At 40.5% G+C, this 14648-nt stretch overlaps 2 protein-coding genes across 3 annotated transcripts; one reads left to right on the forward strand and one right to left on the reverse strand.

The window, feature by feature from the left end:
- Window positions 1-3: 3 nt before the first annotated feature.
- On the forward strand, window positions 4-3721 carry LOC112455164 (another transcription unit protein-like; the record flags this gene model as incomplete). Its single annotated transcript, XM_025016924.1, has 6 exons — window positions 4-547; window positions 643-1058; window positions 1218-1808; window positions 1895-2093; window positions 2315-2488; window positions 3635-3721. Coding segments are annotated over 5 exons (1920 nt in total), but the record flags the coding sequence as incomplete, so codon positions are not given.
- On the reverse strand, window positions 2880-6160 carry LOC112455163 (ubiquitin carboxyl-terminal hydrolase MINDY-3 homolog). 2 transcript variants are annotated; one of them, XM_025016921.1, is made up of 5 exons: window positions 5819-6160; window positions 5031-5430; window positions 4672-4940; window positions 4248-4545; window positions 2880-4116 (listed from the first exon to the last, which is right to left on the reverse strand). In XM_025016921.1, exons 1-5 carry the CDS (start codon window positions 5922-5924, stop codon window positions 3810-3812), a joined length of 1380 nt encoding a protein of 459 aa, XP_024872689.1. In that variant the 5' UTR covers window positions 5925-6160; the 3' UTR covers window positions 2880-3809. The 2 variants fall into 2 exon arrangements, with proteins under 2 accessions (XP_024872689.1, XP_024872690.1); XM_025016922.1 differs by having other exon boundaries at window positions 5775-5912.
- Between the last annotated feature and the right edge of the window lie 8488 nt (window positions 6161-14648).

Genomic DNA, 14648 nt, shown 5'->3' on the forward strand with positions numbered 1-14648 from the left:
AGGTCACCGAGGTCCAGAAGCGGGAAATCCGTCTCCAGGTCACCGAGGTCCAGAAGCGGGAAATCCGTCTCTAGGTCACCGAGGTCCAGAAGCGGCAAGTCCGGTTCGCCGCGGTCCAGGAGCGGTACTCCGAAATCGGCGGTCTCTCGCAGCTCGGCGGATTCACGAAAGTCACCGCGATCGCGCTCGCGCTCGCAATCCCCGCGCGGCAGCGTGCGCTCCTCGAGTCCGAAGTCACCCATCAGCTCGAGGTCTAGGTCGGTAGAGAGAAAGTCCAAGACTCCGGCTTCCCCCGCGTCCAACGCCTCCGGTTACGATTCCCCGAAAAGTCGCAGATCTCGAAGCGTATCTTCTCAGAGAAGCAATAAGTCAGCGGGTTCCGCGAGCCCGGCGGAAAGGCGATCGAATTCTTCCGCGTCCTCGAGGAAGTTTGACGAATCGACAAAGAGAGAAGGTTCTGACAAGTCTGGCGACAAGAGATCTGGATCTAAGAGTCCCAAAAACGATAAGAGCGACAATGAATCGAACAAATCCTTCAAGCAGAGAGGTTTGTGCTGCTGTTTTATTAGTTGCAATATTCAGAATGTTTTCTAATTATCTAATTAATTGTATTGTTTAATATTGAAACTTTTTTCCGATTAGATCGAAGTTCAAAATCCGACGAGAGCGACGAGGAAGAACGGTCGAAGAATAAACGGCAACGTAGCAGTTCCGGTTCAGATGCCGAAAAGCCTGTTAAACGAACTAAACCGGTAATACATTCAGATTCCGACAACGAGACAGCTGAGAAGGAAAATAGCGTCGCTCCAACCGCGGACGCGCTGTTCGGTGATGCGAGTGACATTAGTACGGACGACGAAAAGGATAAAAAGGAAGAAGAGAAAGAAAAAGAACGGAGCCGCAGTCGAAGCAGGAGTAGAAGCAAAAGTCGCAGCAGGAGCAAAAGCAGAAGCAGGAGTAGAAGCAGGAGTAGGAGTAGGAGTAGGAGTAGAAGTCATAGTCGCGGTAGATCTGAGAGCGGTGGAGAAGGTCCAAGCCATCGAACCGTTATCGAAGACGTAAGTTAATGGGACGAGAGGCGAATAAGTCTTTATTTCATTTCTTTTTTACGATTTTAGAAATGTATTTATTTGTAATGTGTGGCAAGAAAAGCGAAACGGATTTTGACATGAAGAAATGTAGATATTTTAATGTTAAATTGTGCGTTCTCTGTGTAGGAGGAAGATAAAGATAAGGAAGACGAACCAGAGCCACCTCCAGAGACTCGAATTGACGTAGAAATCCCAAAAATTACTACCGATCTGGGACGCGAGATTCACTTTGTGAAATTGCCGAATTTTCTGTCTGTCGAAACAAGGCCGTTTGATCACGAGACCTACGAAGATGAAATCGACGAGGAAGAGACTCTGGACGAGGAAGGTCGCGCTCGATTGAAACTCAAGGTTGAAAATACTTTGAGGTGGAAGGAATCGTTTAACGACGAGGGCAAAATGGTGAAGCAAAGTAACGCGAGATTCGTAAAGTGGTCGGACGGAAGCATGTCCTTGCATTTGGGCTCGGAAATCTTTGACGTGTACAAACAGCCGTTACAGGGCGATCACAATCACCTCTATATTCGCCAAGGTACCGGTCTGCAGGGTCAAGCAGTATTTCGAACGAAACTAACATTCCGGCCGCATTCCACTGAATCGTTCACGCACAGGAAGATGACTATGTCTCTGGCCGATAGGTCGCAAAAGACCTCTGGCATTAAAGTTCTTTCTCAAGTAGGAATGAACCCAGACCAGAACAGATACGAGATGATAAAGGTGTGTATACATTATCATTTCTGTACATGCATATCATGTTGAAACTGTTATTACTCCAATGTTTCCAATTACTTTTTCTTTTGTAGAAAGAAGAAGAAAAACTACGTATGGCTATGCGAGTTCAAAACAAAACGAAGAAAAGTACCAGTGGCATTAGGAATACTAATCGTGCTGCAGGAGCGTACAGTGGTGATGCTTATCACGATGATGGTTCCGATGACGAGGGTGCAATTTCATTGGCAGCCATAAAAAATAAATATAAAAAGGGCGTGATTCCTTCCAAAGGTTATTTAACATTCTATTGAAACGTGTTGTTTTAATATTCTTTACATTGTAAAACGTGATCTTAATGTTTTTTACATCAAAATATGTTGCTCTAATATTTTTTTACGTTGTGTGTTATCTCTAACTTCAAGATCTTTATATTCTTTTACGCGTAGGTTATATTAGATTAATTCATTCTGTCCACTAGGACCGTTTGTGATTTGAAAAATGCTTTATTTCAGCAGCATCGAATATTTATTCTTCGGATGAGGAAGGTTCAGACATTGAGACACACAGACCTAAAAAGAATAGTAAAGGGAAAGCTCTTAAAGATTCAGACGAAGAATCCAATTCTGAAAGTTCTGTGGGTAGCGGCGGAGACGATAATCAAGCTGATGATGCAAGTGATTGAAAATGTATATATAATTCAAAATTTAGTAAATAAATGTTTTTTTTTATAACAACATAATGGGGTATACCATTATAGCACATAATGCAAATAGCGTTAAAGAGATAGTATCTAGTAATTTTATAGACGGTATTTGAGATTCATGCGTGTAAATAAAACAGTAAACGCATGTTCGAAATAGTCAATACAACAATAAATTGATACCTAAGTGTACCTAAGCATGTCAAATCGATCTATTTTACTGTCAATAAATGCTCAAAAGAAATGTTTGAGTAATATCAAAAAATAAAATATTAGAATCTATACATTACATCATCTCTGTGAAATCGCTTAAAAATTTTCACCACAGGTGGGATTTCAATTATTAATACAAAGCGATGAAATCATATTGCAATAACTATTTTTCAAAAGTAGTAAGTTTATTATTTAACACCGTAACTGCAGTTTTGCAAAAGTCATATAAAATAAACATTGACCAAATATCTATTAAAATTATCATATATTAAGTAGAAATTCCGAAAGTGTGCATGCCACATTTTATCTTGCGCGTCAATTTTTAATCCATAGCCCTGATTTTTTTGTTATATCCTTAATCGGGAAAGGAGACTTGTGAAATTGAATTTAACAGGTTTATTAAATACGGCGCTTTTTAAGACATTTCTTTGATTCGAATAATTTTTATGGCAAGAACAGCGAAAATAATAACGGAAGTTTCAAAATAATGACGTCCTTATAACACTTTAGTAACATTTCGTCTATATAATATGCAACAAAATGAATTTTATTAGAATCCACGTAGAATTACGTGTTAATTTCCGTGAAAATTAAAAATCTTTATTATGAAGTTAACTTCGCGAGTAAGCAGAATTCTTTTAATAACCTTGTGTCACTGTAAATTACTTGCAATCGACCACCGTTAAATTCTATTGTGCTGAGAAATTTCGTTATAATGCTCTTTTGAGAAATACTGAAACTAGATTGCGCTTCTGACAATATATTCAATAAAAGTAATTATTTTAATATCGTTGACATAGTCAGTGTGGTGCAAATACTTCGACATAAATTGTAGATATCCTTAATAGATTTTTACTGACCATGCGTTACGCGAATACTACATATTTTCGTTGAAACAATTAATATTCCTTATTGGCAGGTATATTCAATGTCCTCGCGGTATTTACCGATGCAAATCAGAAGATGGCCGATTTGACTAGACTACGATCTTAAAATGGTAATCCTCTCAACGATATCCTATAGAAGCGCTCGGTCAGGTCACTCTATGCGTCAGCTCCATTGTATACATATATATATATTACAGTTTATAAATTCTAATTTAAACTAGGATTTCGTACTATGTCCCACTGTATCTCAATCCTTGGCCACTTTGTTTGCAGGACCGTTAGCATGGGATTGCTATCCATGATACATTTTACAGTGCACTCGAGCAATACCGCTTGTCCCTTGTGATATTTCACTCTGTTTTCTGGATTGCTACGCTGTAGACCATTGTAGTGATACAAGACGAACATGTCTGGGCACATACATGGTTCCTCGGGAAAGAATTCATCCATAAACGACGCGAGAAGTATTATCCCTAAATTTTCACCATCCAGTTTCTTCCTCATGATATCGACACTGTAAGAATATTTTGTTATAAAACTTACTGCAACTATCAAAATTAGAATCAAATTCAATATAAATAACTTTACATATGCCTATTAACGCAGTATGTATATAACGTGTGAACTAAGAAAGCGAGTACATACTATTCCGCATCAGCTACCAGTCCTAATTCCGCCAATACGTCCTGCAGCAAATTTGCCGCGATAAAGTTATTCCCTTCAGGGTCAAAGCGTTTGAAAATTCTTCGCGCTTGTTCCGACGGCGTCTCTGGACTCACTAATCGTTTCTCCGTAGAGAACAGTACAGTTAAATGCGTGTCCGATCCTAGCACCCAGATCGGGTGCGACGGTGATTTTAAGAATGTTCCCACTTCGCAATAACGTAAATGCTCTAGCAGAGTGAGGAATCCCACCGTATTCTGTTTATCAATACCGCGTAATTCTGCAACATACGTAACGTAATGTATTAATGCTAGAAAAACCAATCTAGTATCGCGCTACATTAAAACACACATAGAATCGAGACGATAAAGTCATTAAATTTAAAGAAAAAGAAAAGCCATCTCACTTAATCCACTAATATCTTGATCATGATCCCAGACGTGACTAACTGCCCGGCCGGTAAGCATTAAATTTATTAAACTTTGGCTTCCGTATCCATAGGTGGAATCGATCATGGGTTCTGTGGGGTCCGACATTTCGAAGCATATTTCCGAAACTCCTTTTGTACACATCACTGTGTAAAGTAGCAGCAGTATACCGTACTGATCTTTTAACATTCCAATTCGTTCCGTGAAGAAATCCTCTACGTCATCGATGCTACTCGTGGTAAATATCCTGAAAATGACGATCGAGATAAAATATCAAAAACGTTAAACAACGAAATAATTCTTCTGTTGGGACGTTATATTCGAACGTAAAACGTACCTTAATTGAGAATGAAAAACCTCCGATTCTAACGACGCTTGTTTCGCGGCTTGCGTTTCGTTAAATTGATTACCCTCGCTAATATCTTGGGCTGGATTCACCGTCGACTCGGTTGACTTCGAGTCAGTGTCGTCCTTGCCGGACACAAAGCCATTAGAATCACCGGCGTGCACCACCGAATACTTAGGATCCTGAATATCGGCGGCTTGAGTTATAATTTCAGTCATGGCTTTCACAAGCAGCTGATCACATTTTTCGGCCTTGATAGCCTTCCAAGTTATGACGTCGCTCTCCAGCAGTAACTGCTTCAAAATAAATGCTTGAACCGCGGCTATCACAGCGCAAGGTCCGCCCTCTCTCTGTACAAGCGCGGTAGGTTCATCTATGCTGAAGTAGAAGCCTACAACAGAGATAACTGTTATAGCCACATTTATAGGAAATACGACAATATATTTATAACATTTTTCTCGCTAACTATATTACGTTTCGACTATATCATGTTCTGTATTTATTATATAAGAGGTACATGAGTAACCAACGTTGAAACTCTACTCCGGGTCAAATTGTCAAGTTTATCAGATTCACAGTGCTGTCGAGCAACAGTTTTTTGTGCGGAATGACATTCAGAAAGGCGTGATAAACGATTTTTTTATGCCATCTTTCGCGGAAATGATTACAAATTGTCTCTAGTGATCGGCCATTAAACCGGTGTGACACGACGTGATTGTAAATTTGTATGCCTACGATGTGCGGCCGCATCTACGAGATGCAAAACGCTGGTCCAGTACCTTGCGCCCATCGCTTGAAAACGTCCTCCTTGACGGTCGAGCCCCAGAGGAGCGTTTTAATATTTTTCAGGAGCTCGTCGTCGCCTGCGATGGCATTATCGGCCATTATCTTCCGGGTTGCGCGCGATAATACGGGAGGTTAAAACGCGCCGTGTACACGAGTCTTATCTGGAGTTGATCATAATAATACTTGCGACGCTATTAGCTTCACGTTAGATCCCGCGGAATTGTCGGTCGCATATAGGCACCACCCCGATAACCTATTTTGTACAACAGAAAACTGCCAAGTACGCCGCCATTTTGAGCCGTTTTCTCTTCTCACGTGAAGTGCGTTCAAAGATGGTTCCCACTCCGCGTCGACACCGACACGCGCTCGGCGCGGGACAAATCGATATATCGAATTTCGAGAGCGGACACGTTTTGATTATTTTCAAGCGCGACTTCGATTAAACAACGATCAATTTAACCGGCGATTTTGATTCAAACTTGATTGCTTAAGGCCATTGTACGTAACAAAGTTTTAGTTGTAATCGTAAGGCCGTAAGAAAATAGACCAATCACGGTCGATTATTCTTTTCGCGCTTAAAGAATAATCGAGTGTGATTGGTCTATTTTCTTACGGCCTTACGATTAAATCTAAAACTTTGTTACGTGCAATGGCCTTTACATCGAGAACTATAGCTATAATTTGTTGTTCCTAATCTGAGTCCCTATTCTAAGTTCTTTTAAGTTAACAACAAAAATTAATAAACTATTTACGTTAATAATAAGATATTGTATTATTTGACGAGTTAATTAACCGTCGCGACGGTCGATTAAGGGGCAGAATTGTTTGAAGCAAAAATTTGTCAAACAAAAAATTAATAATTTATTTACGTTAATAAGGTATTATTTTACTTGACGATTTAACAGTCGATTAATAGGCAGAATTGTTTCTAAATATATAGTTTGTTGTCCTATTATTGTCAATCTAATCTTTTTTTCCTATATGTCAAACAATAAAAAATTAATCATTCTATTTGTTAACAAAATTATACTATATCGATTGAATTTAACTAGTAGAATTGCTTAAAGTAAAATTTCTAGCTGGATGATTCGACGTTCTCAATCTTTTTTTTTTTATCTTGGTCACATACTTTAGTGGCTTTAATTATTTCATTTGTAAAATTATCGCTCGTAAATTTTGATCGATGAGTTTTTTTCAGAAGATTATGACCAATTAATCTTTTTTGTGTGTCCTGTCTTCAAGAATATAAATGTCTTGCTAAATTTGAATTGATTTGATAATATATATAAATTACCATTTCAACTTACACAACTGCTTTTATATAATTTACGCACTGCTAATATCCATTGGTTCTTACTGCCCTTGTTATTTCGTCTTTGATGCAATGTACGTTTTGTTTTTTGCCCCGCGCGAATTACGCTTAAGTGGTCATATCTCTTAACACGACATGTGCACATTCTTATCTCGATACAATAAATAACACGCTTTACGCTTATTTATACATATACATTATACGTTATTGCTCGTAATCGAGCATTCCGAGTGAAAGTAAAAGCTCATAAATCCACGACTGTAGGCAGAAGGCATTTCGTGATGGCTCGACACGGCGTGTATATTCTCGCGGTACCGAGTACCGAGAGAAATACCAACGGAAAATATTTTGCGAAAAAAATTAAGCTTACATTTTAAGACAAATCAAAAAACTAGATCTAAAAAAAAATGTGAAAAAGAATATTGAATGATACATTAGGTACAGAACATTTTCGAAAAATATTTTTGAAAATTTTGAGTGTAAAATTGAAGCTATAAAACTATTGTTTAAACCATTTTTTCATCGTATCTTTTACCGTCTTAATGATACACGCCTGGAAAATTTTTTTTCTATTTTTTTCAAGATGTTTTATCTGAGAAATAAAATAGCTCTAAGTATAAAATAGCTTTGAAACTATAAAACTATTGTTTAAAGTATTTAAAGTATTCTTCTTCGTACTTCTTGCCGTTTTAACGATACACGCTTAGAAAAATGCTTGTTTTTATTTTCTTCAAGATGTTCAAGAGCGCTATGAAAAACTACATGTCTCTTGTTTTGATCTATGCTACTAAAGGTCATGAAAAAATTTGGAAGCACTCGCGTGTAAGAGAACAAAACGTCTCGAAGTGACGAGTCACTTAGCAGTCGGTCCCGATACGTGCGCCAGGAAACGTTTGTATCGTTTTTTTTTGGGAAACATGTTCACGAGACACACAAAGCTGGGTGATCTTCGGCGTCGTTCTCTTTTAAAACGCGAGAAAATATTAATTTCACGGTTTAAAACATTTAGTATATAGTAATTCCGTTCTCGGATATACTCTTCCACCTGTCGCGACAGACCGCCGGTTGGCGAATCGTGAAAGTCTCGATTCCGATATATCAAAACGTCTCACAATGAGAACCGTCTCGCGGAATAGAGAGACGAGCGAGTTACACGTGTGGGATGTAACGGCGCGTATACTTACCGTCGCTGTTATATTTTCTCCTCGAGCACGCACTTCTACGCTAATCACGTAGCGTAATTAGATTCCGCCGGACCGCGGGGGCCTAACGAGTCATAATTGCTGGTGCAGTGCTCGCCGCTCGCGAGTAATATCGTACATATTCTTTGTTACTGTTCCGAGGTTCTTACGACGCTTACGAGCGGAATGGAGCGAGGATATCTAGACGCGGAAATAAGCCGCCGCGTTGCCTCTCTGCACTTTGCGAATTCGCTCGCGTACTCGCGTATATCGCGTAATCGCGCGCATTCGCAATCATAATGGACTAGGATGGCTATCCGTCTGTCGATCTACAGCGTGAATAGAATCCTTCATCTTCGATTATAGTTTCCAACTGAGCGCCAGAAAGCTACGATTCCGCGCTTATGCAAGCCGAGATAAACCGCGAAGCGCGTATCTCCTTGAAATTTAAACCAGTACCTTGAGTTAAAAACATTTTGTTATTTTTAACTATCATATGTGTGTCGAAATTTTTTATTTTAACGCAAAACAGTGTTATTCTCACTCCTGTGTTTCAAAACAAAGTTAGAAGTTCGAAGGCCAATAAACGAGCAATCGAGAGATGTTAAATTTAAAAATAAAAATATTTTAATATCTCTTAAATATACATGGGGACCTTTCGATCTACAAAAAATCTCCCTCAATCATTTAAGAAAATAAATTATTAAATTAAATAATTAAAACAAAGAACACATAATACAGTGAATAAAAAAAAATAAGAACGCGGAGATAAGTCAATGGTAAAACGTCGATGGTAAAACACATCCTCTCGTTATTGGCCTTTGAACTTCTAACTTTATTTTAACTTCATTGGTTTAAACAGAATAATAAATTTCTTTCGCCAGTATATAGAATAACAATTAAAGTACATCAACTGACCAAAACCCATGGTCGAAATTAATAATGTCTCGATGATTGATCCGAAAAAGTGCTGTGTGAATCCGACAAACCAAGTTGGCTCACACTTTTTCAATGTTCATATCGAAAAGACGTTATATATTGCCAGTCACGGTCCATTGGTTTAGTTAAATTAACGTTAACGACATATCAAGTATAGGAAAATTACTCAAATTGAGTACAATTTAGCAATGTAATTTGACTATGAATTTAATAGAGTAATGCCGAAATAAAAATCGGAAACGTATAATCTTCCGGCGACCTTCCGTGCGACTTTCCGCCTCGGGGGAGGACAATCCATTCATATAATTTTGCCGGTAGTTACAAAGTAATCTGGAGAAAGGTATCTTTCGTTATATAAGGCGGTCCTCATTGTCGAGTCGCCGTTCTGCAACCGAAGTTCAAATGAATGAATGTGCGAGCGTCGCGGGCGTTTAAACTCCTCGACGCCGCCACGCTCCGAAACGCTTCGGAGGCGGACTCGTTAAAAAATTAATGCCCTCCGCCCGAGGATGGCCGCATCCACGTCCGGTCACGGTTTCGAACGTGACTTTTACGCGACCGCGTTAAATTTGTACTTCAGAATAAGTCGCGCACGGTCCATCACAGATCGGTGAACCGCGTCGGTTCCGGTTCTCTGCTTTCGCTTTCGTGGTGTCGAAAGAACGGAACGGAATACGGAGCCTATATAAAATCTACCCGCTTGCGCGTATACACGCACGTGTATACATACGCACGTGTTCGGCAACATTCATCATACGTACATCGATGTTCTAGGTATCATAAGTAATTCGCGAGTACTCGGAAATATCGCGGGCCGGCGTAAAAGTGAAATGTACCGGTGGTACATTAAGGCCGACAATAAAAGCGGCCTTACGAAACCACCTGTATTAAAAAAAAAAAAACGGATTATCGTTTCCTTAGATCGTGCAACTACTGCTCCTGCACTGCATCGTCGTGCGATATGCTACATCCTATACGATATTGGATCGACGCCGAGGAAAACCGCGACCGGTGCCAAGGATCATTCCCAAACAGTAAGACGTCGGTTGCCCATTGACGAACCGGCGGCGCCGAGTGCCAAGGAAATCTTCCGGACTCGACTGGAAAGTCAGTCGCCACTGGCCGCGAAAGAGAGCGACGACGACGGCGGACCAAAAGGTGAGAGGAAGATTTTTCGCCGTGGTGAGGCGCGTGATATCGCGCCAAAGTGAAAATATTATTTCACAAGAATCTTGATCTCTCTCTTATACGCAGATCGTGAGATAAACACCACCGCCGGCGACGTCTTGCATCGCGATATCAAATGGCCCGAATGGGGCAGCGGCAGCGGCGGCAACTGGAACCCAAGTTGCGTCAGGGTCGCCCAAGCTCAGGTCTCCGGTATAACCGGCAAAAGGGGCCGACCGTTCAAGGATCGAGGTTTCCTCCACGTCCTTGGCAGCCTGTCGGTTGTGCTGTTCGGTCCCGGCGAGTACCACGACAATCTCGACACGCTTCCGAGCGAGGAAGGACCGGTCCCGTTTAAATGCGACTGCTTTAAGTCTCCGTTGAGATTGTGGGGATGTATCAAGTCCATCAACGAATCGATAATGACATTTATCGTGCCCGGTCTCAACGACTGGGCGAATCGGTTGGAACCGGAAATACGCCGCATCTAAAAGCAGAGATCTGCCGAAACCGTAACAGTTCTTGACGATACGACGACGCCCGTATCTGCCGAATCCACCGATCTTTCGACAGTATCCCCGACCGCCACGTCGCTCGATGATTATTATGAAACTGTAGAAAACCACGGCAAGATAGACAATGTTAGTAATGACAGAGCTGATAATGACGGTCTATTGATTCTTGAAATTCACGACGAAAAATTAAACGACACAGCAAAGATACAATATACTTAACGAAGTAAAGATTGATTCTGGATACTCGAAGGTAGTAAATTGGTCGCGTAATAAGACCCTTGCGACTTAATTAATGTCCCGATAAGTATAGGATATGGACGTTATTAGAAATTAAACAACACAGTAAGAAATTAATTTAATGCTCGACTGACCATTGTGCCATATTCGTAGACGCAAATGATTTCTTCATACTTTCATTTCGCAGAACCAAAGATTGAGATAATAAAATCTAATTTATATTAAAAAAAAAATAAATATATAAATAGTATTTTAAAAGAAATTCGAACATTTTTGATTAAATAAGCATTTAGTCAAACATGTGAGAGGACCAGCATCGCGGAAAAGCGTCAACAATAAAATCTATTACTTGGTTTTTTAAAAAGTGGATTCGAAATATAAATGTTTTATTATTCAAGAAATCCGAATAGAGATATATCTTATTTATTCTTCCCAACATCTTTCTAAAGTTCTTTCCAACTTTTATTTTATATTAAAATTGAGACAAAACACTTGAAAAATACCTTGAATATCCAAGATACTTCGCAAACCTAAATATTAAAAAAATTTAACCACTTAAAGTGCTTCAGGCGTTTTTGCTCAATCTTATTTAAATTAAATAAGTATTTTATAAATGAGACAATGTATCGTTATCGAGCTTCTTATGACGCCACTTAGCGGCTTAATCGCGGCGTTTGAATTTTCTGCTTTCGCAAGTTTTAACGATGTTATGCGCGTATGGTGAAATTCGTGCGGTGAAATTCGTCCGTTAAAATCGGGCACGATGAAAGAGCATCGCCGAATACGCAGGTGACCCGTTTTACGATCAGATAATTCGCGATACTCGCGATACCAGCTCGAGATCAGCGAGCGGATGAACAAAATCCCCCTGGCTCGCGCCAACGTCTCGCGGTTCTAACTTGGCTGATCAGCTTCGCGCGTCTTGAAAATTAACGGTGTTCGCGTACCGCGGATCATAGGTGTGCGATTCGTAGGAACGCACGCAAAGGTTACATACACATCGGCGGCGGCGTAACGTAAGAGGGAGATTAATTACATTCGCAAGAGATCGCGAGGAGATTAGACTCGAGGGAAGGTACTCGGGGATACCTTCGCGCGGCGCTCTCGTTTGTGTGTTCCGGTTTAACGGTCCGGTATTCGCTCGCCCGGCGTGAATCGCGCGTCGTTTTTAGCGAGCGCTGTGCCTCTTGCAACACAGCCGGCGTGTACTCGCCGTAATTAGTTTGACTTTCACCCATCGCGGTCGCCGTCCATGTCGGGTGCCGTCCGCCACCGCCGCCGACGACGCTGTCCAAACGGATGGTCTCGTACTCGTGGGTCCAAGGGCTATCGAGACTCAATAATTGTCGTCGTGATTTTTCACGCCGATGAGAGTAGATTTTGAAACCCACACGCGAACACGGCATATCGGCCAAGGGCACGCAAATTCCTCAGGATCGCTCCCCGAAATCTCTCTTTTTTTTATCTTATATGTTTTCATCGTTGTCTTGTATCTCTCTCATCGTTATTATCATATACGTTATATACGGGTCACAGGCCACGCGCGCCGGGAGAGCTTTGAATTCGCAATCGATACCGTATTTAAATGTCGGCGACTTATTAATAGATAAACTTCTCTTCGATAGTCCCGTCAGCCTTGAGAGCCGTCGAAAGTCTCGGGATTCTCCGCAATATCAGGCAGGTTTCGAAAGATTAGGAGAGTCCGCGATTATGCGAAATTTTTGGAATCTATCGGAGTCGATTTGGGGATCTAAGGGTGGGCGAGAAAGCGCCGGTATAATGCGACATTCGGCGATTTCGACATTATACGGGACACTAGGTGAGGATTACACGAACGTCAGAGGCGAGATTCTTTTACCATTTTCATATTCTACGCCGCCGCGCCGTGACGATCCTTTTGAAATTGTGCCACGCGTGTGTGTGTGTGTGTGTGTGGTGGATACAGATCGTCCGTCGTCGGCGGCATCCAAGCGTGCGCGTTTGACATTAAATCTCCTGGCCCCTCACCGCGATATATTATATCGGATTGTGACGAAAGAAAAATCATGTAACTTCTTTTCCCTCATCGAACTAAATTAATTTGTCATCTATGAAAGGTAGCTACTTTGCGAACTGTATCGTCGGAAATAAACGGCCGCATATATGAAGAACGTAATTTATTTCGTTGTATAAGATGCAGATGCAGGAGAAAGATTCGTCGTGGATCGGCGAGGGACAAGGAGCCTTAGGTGAACTGGCTAAAAATGTAGGCTTTATTATACCCAATTCTATTATATCTCCGAACCGTGAAGACGGGTGAGAGTATTCGAGACTTAAACTCGGGCTTTAACCCTACACTGTTAAATTCGCAGTCTGTCAAATTATACTCAATTTGAGTTAATTTTAATTATTCCTGTAGATCGCCACTGCTCCTACTCAATATGTCATTAATTTAATTAGAACAATGTTAATTTAACTAAACCAATGAAGTTAAAATAATATAATATTGTTTTGTGTTAAAATAATAAATTCTGATACACACATATGGTAATTAAAAATAACAAAATGTATAATTTTTAACTCAAGGTATTGGTCTAAATTTTATTCTTTAATAACAGTGTACGAAGAGAGGAGTTCGGATGAACTGTTTGAAATTAAGAACCCGACTATCCGCCGACAATCTCTCCTACTTCTCGACGCCGCGGCGCCGCGCTGAGAAACGCGTCTCCGACGACGGCCGTTGGTCGCGTAAACTTTCGTGCGAAAATCCATACAATTTATTAATTAAAATCACCATCGTATTTACGGTCTGTTACACAAGATCATTGTCTTGAAATTTAAAGTTCTTCGTACCGTTTGAAAGATCGTTAGGTTGCATTTTCGTGCTATTATCTGATACAAAGATAATGTAATAACATAATATAATACAATAATCTGAAATACCTCTCGTACACGGGCTGGAAAGTAGAAAATCTTACGACTTAACGTATTACATTAACCATCTCAGTCGGCCAACCCAACAGAAAAAATGTTCGGTCTTTCATCGAGATGAAGTAAACATGCGCCCGTCTTGAAACAGCCACGTACGCTTCCAAAAGCGATATAGCGATCATTATGCGTATCAAGCGTTGAAAATTTAGTGGAAAGTAGTGGAGAAACGTTGCCGAGGAGTTGGATTGAATATTATATTGGGTAATAGCACGAGAGTTAGGTAATGGCCTGAGTGTGTGTCTAATGATCTTTCAAACGACACAAGAAATTTTGTAAGGCAGCTACGCGAGACTCGGCGAGAGCAATCGCCCACACGCTTTCCTGTGACAAATCTTTCTCTCTCTCTCTCTCTCTCTCTCTCTCTCTCTCTCTCTCTCTCTCTCATATTTACATATATATTTAATATCAATCATTTACAAACACATGCGTACGATACATATTTTGTGTTTCTATGTTCGTTGCTGCTCTCGCGCGCTTCGTTTAGACGCGATTAATTGATTTG

This window comes from Temnothorax curvispinosus, unplaced genomic scaffold (genome assembly GCF_003070985.1).
Source record: "Temnothorax curvispinosus isolate PA1 unplaced genomic scaffold, ASM307098v1 QBEX01005869.1, whole genome shotgun sequence".
Taxonomy (NCBI): Eukaryota; Metazoa; Arthropoda; class Insecta; order Hymenoptera; family Formicidae; genus Temnothorax; species Temnothorax curvispinosus.

Excerpts from the sequence above, each read along its gene's own strand:
- LOC112455163 (XM_025016921.1), bottom strand. The coding sequence starts at position 5,924 with ATGGCCGATAATGCCATCGCAGGCGACGACGAGCTCCTGAAAAATATT. Across the intron at positions 4,941-5,030 it reads GTTTTTCATTCTCAATTAAG|GATATTTACCACGAGTAGCA; the intron begins GTACGTTTTACG and ends CGTCATTTTCAG. Across the intron at positions 4,546-4,671 it reads TCAAGATATTAGTGGATTAA|AATTACGCGGTATTGATAAA; the intron begins GTGAGATGGCTT and ends CGTATGTTGCAG.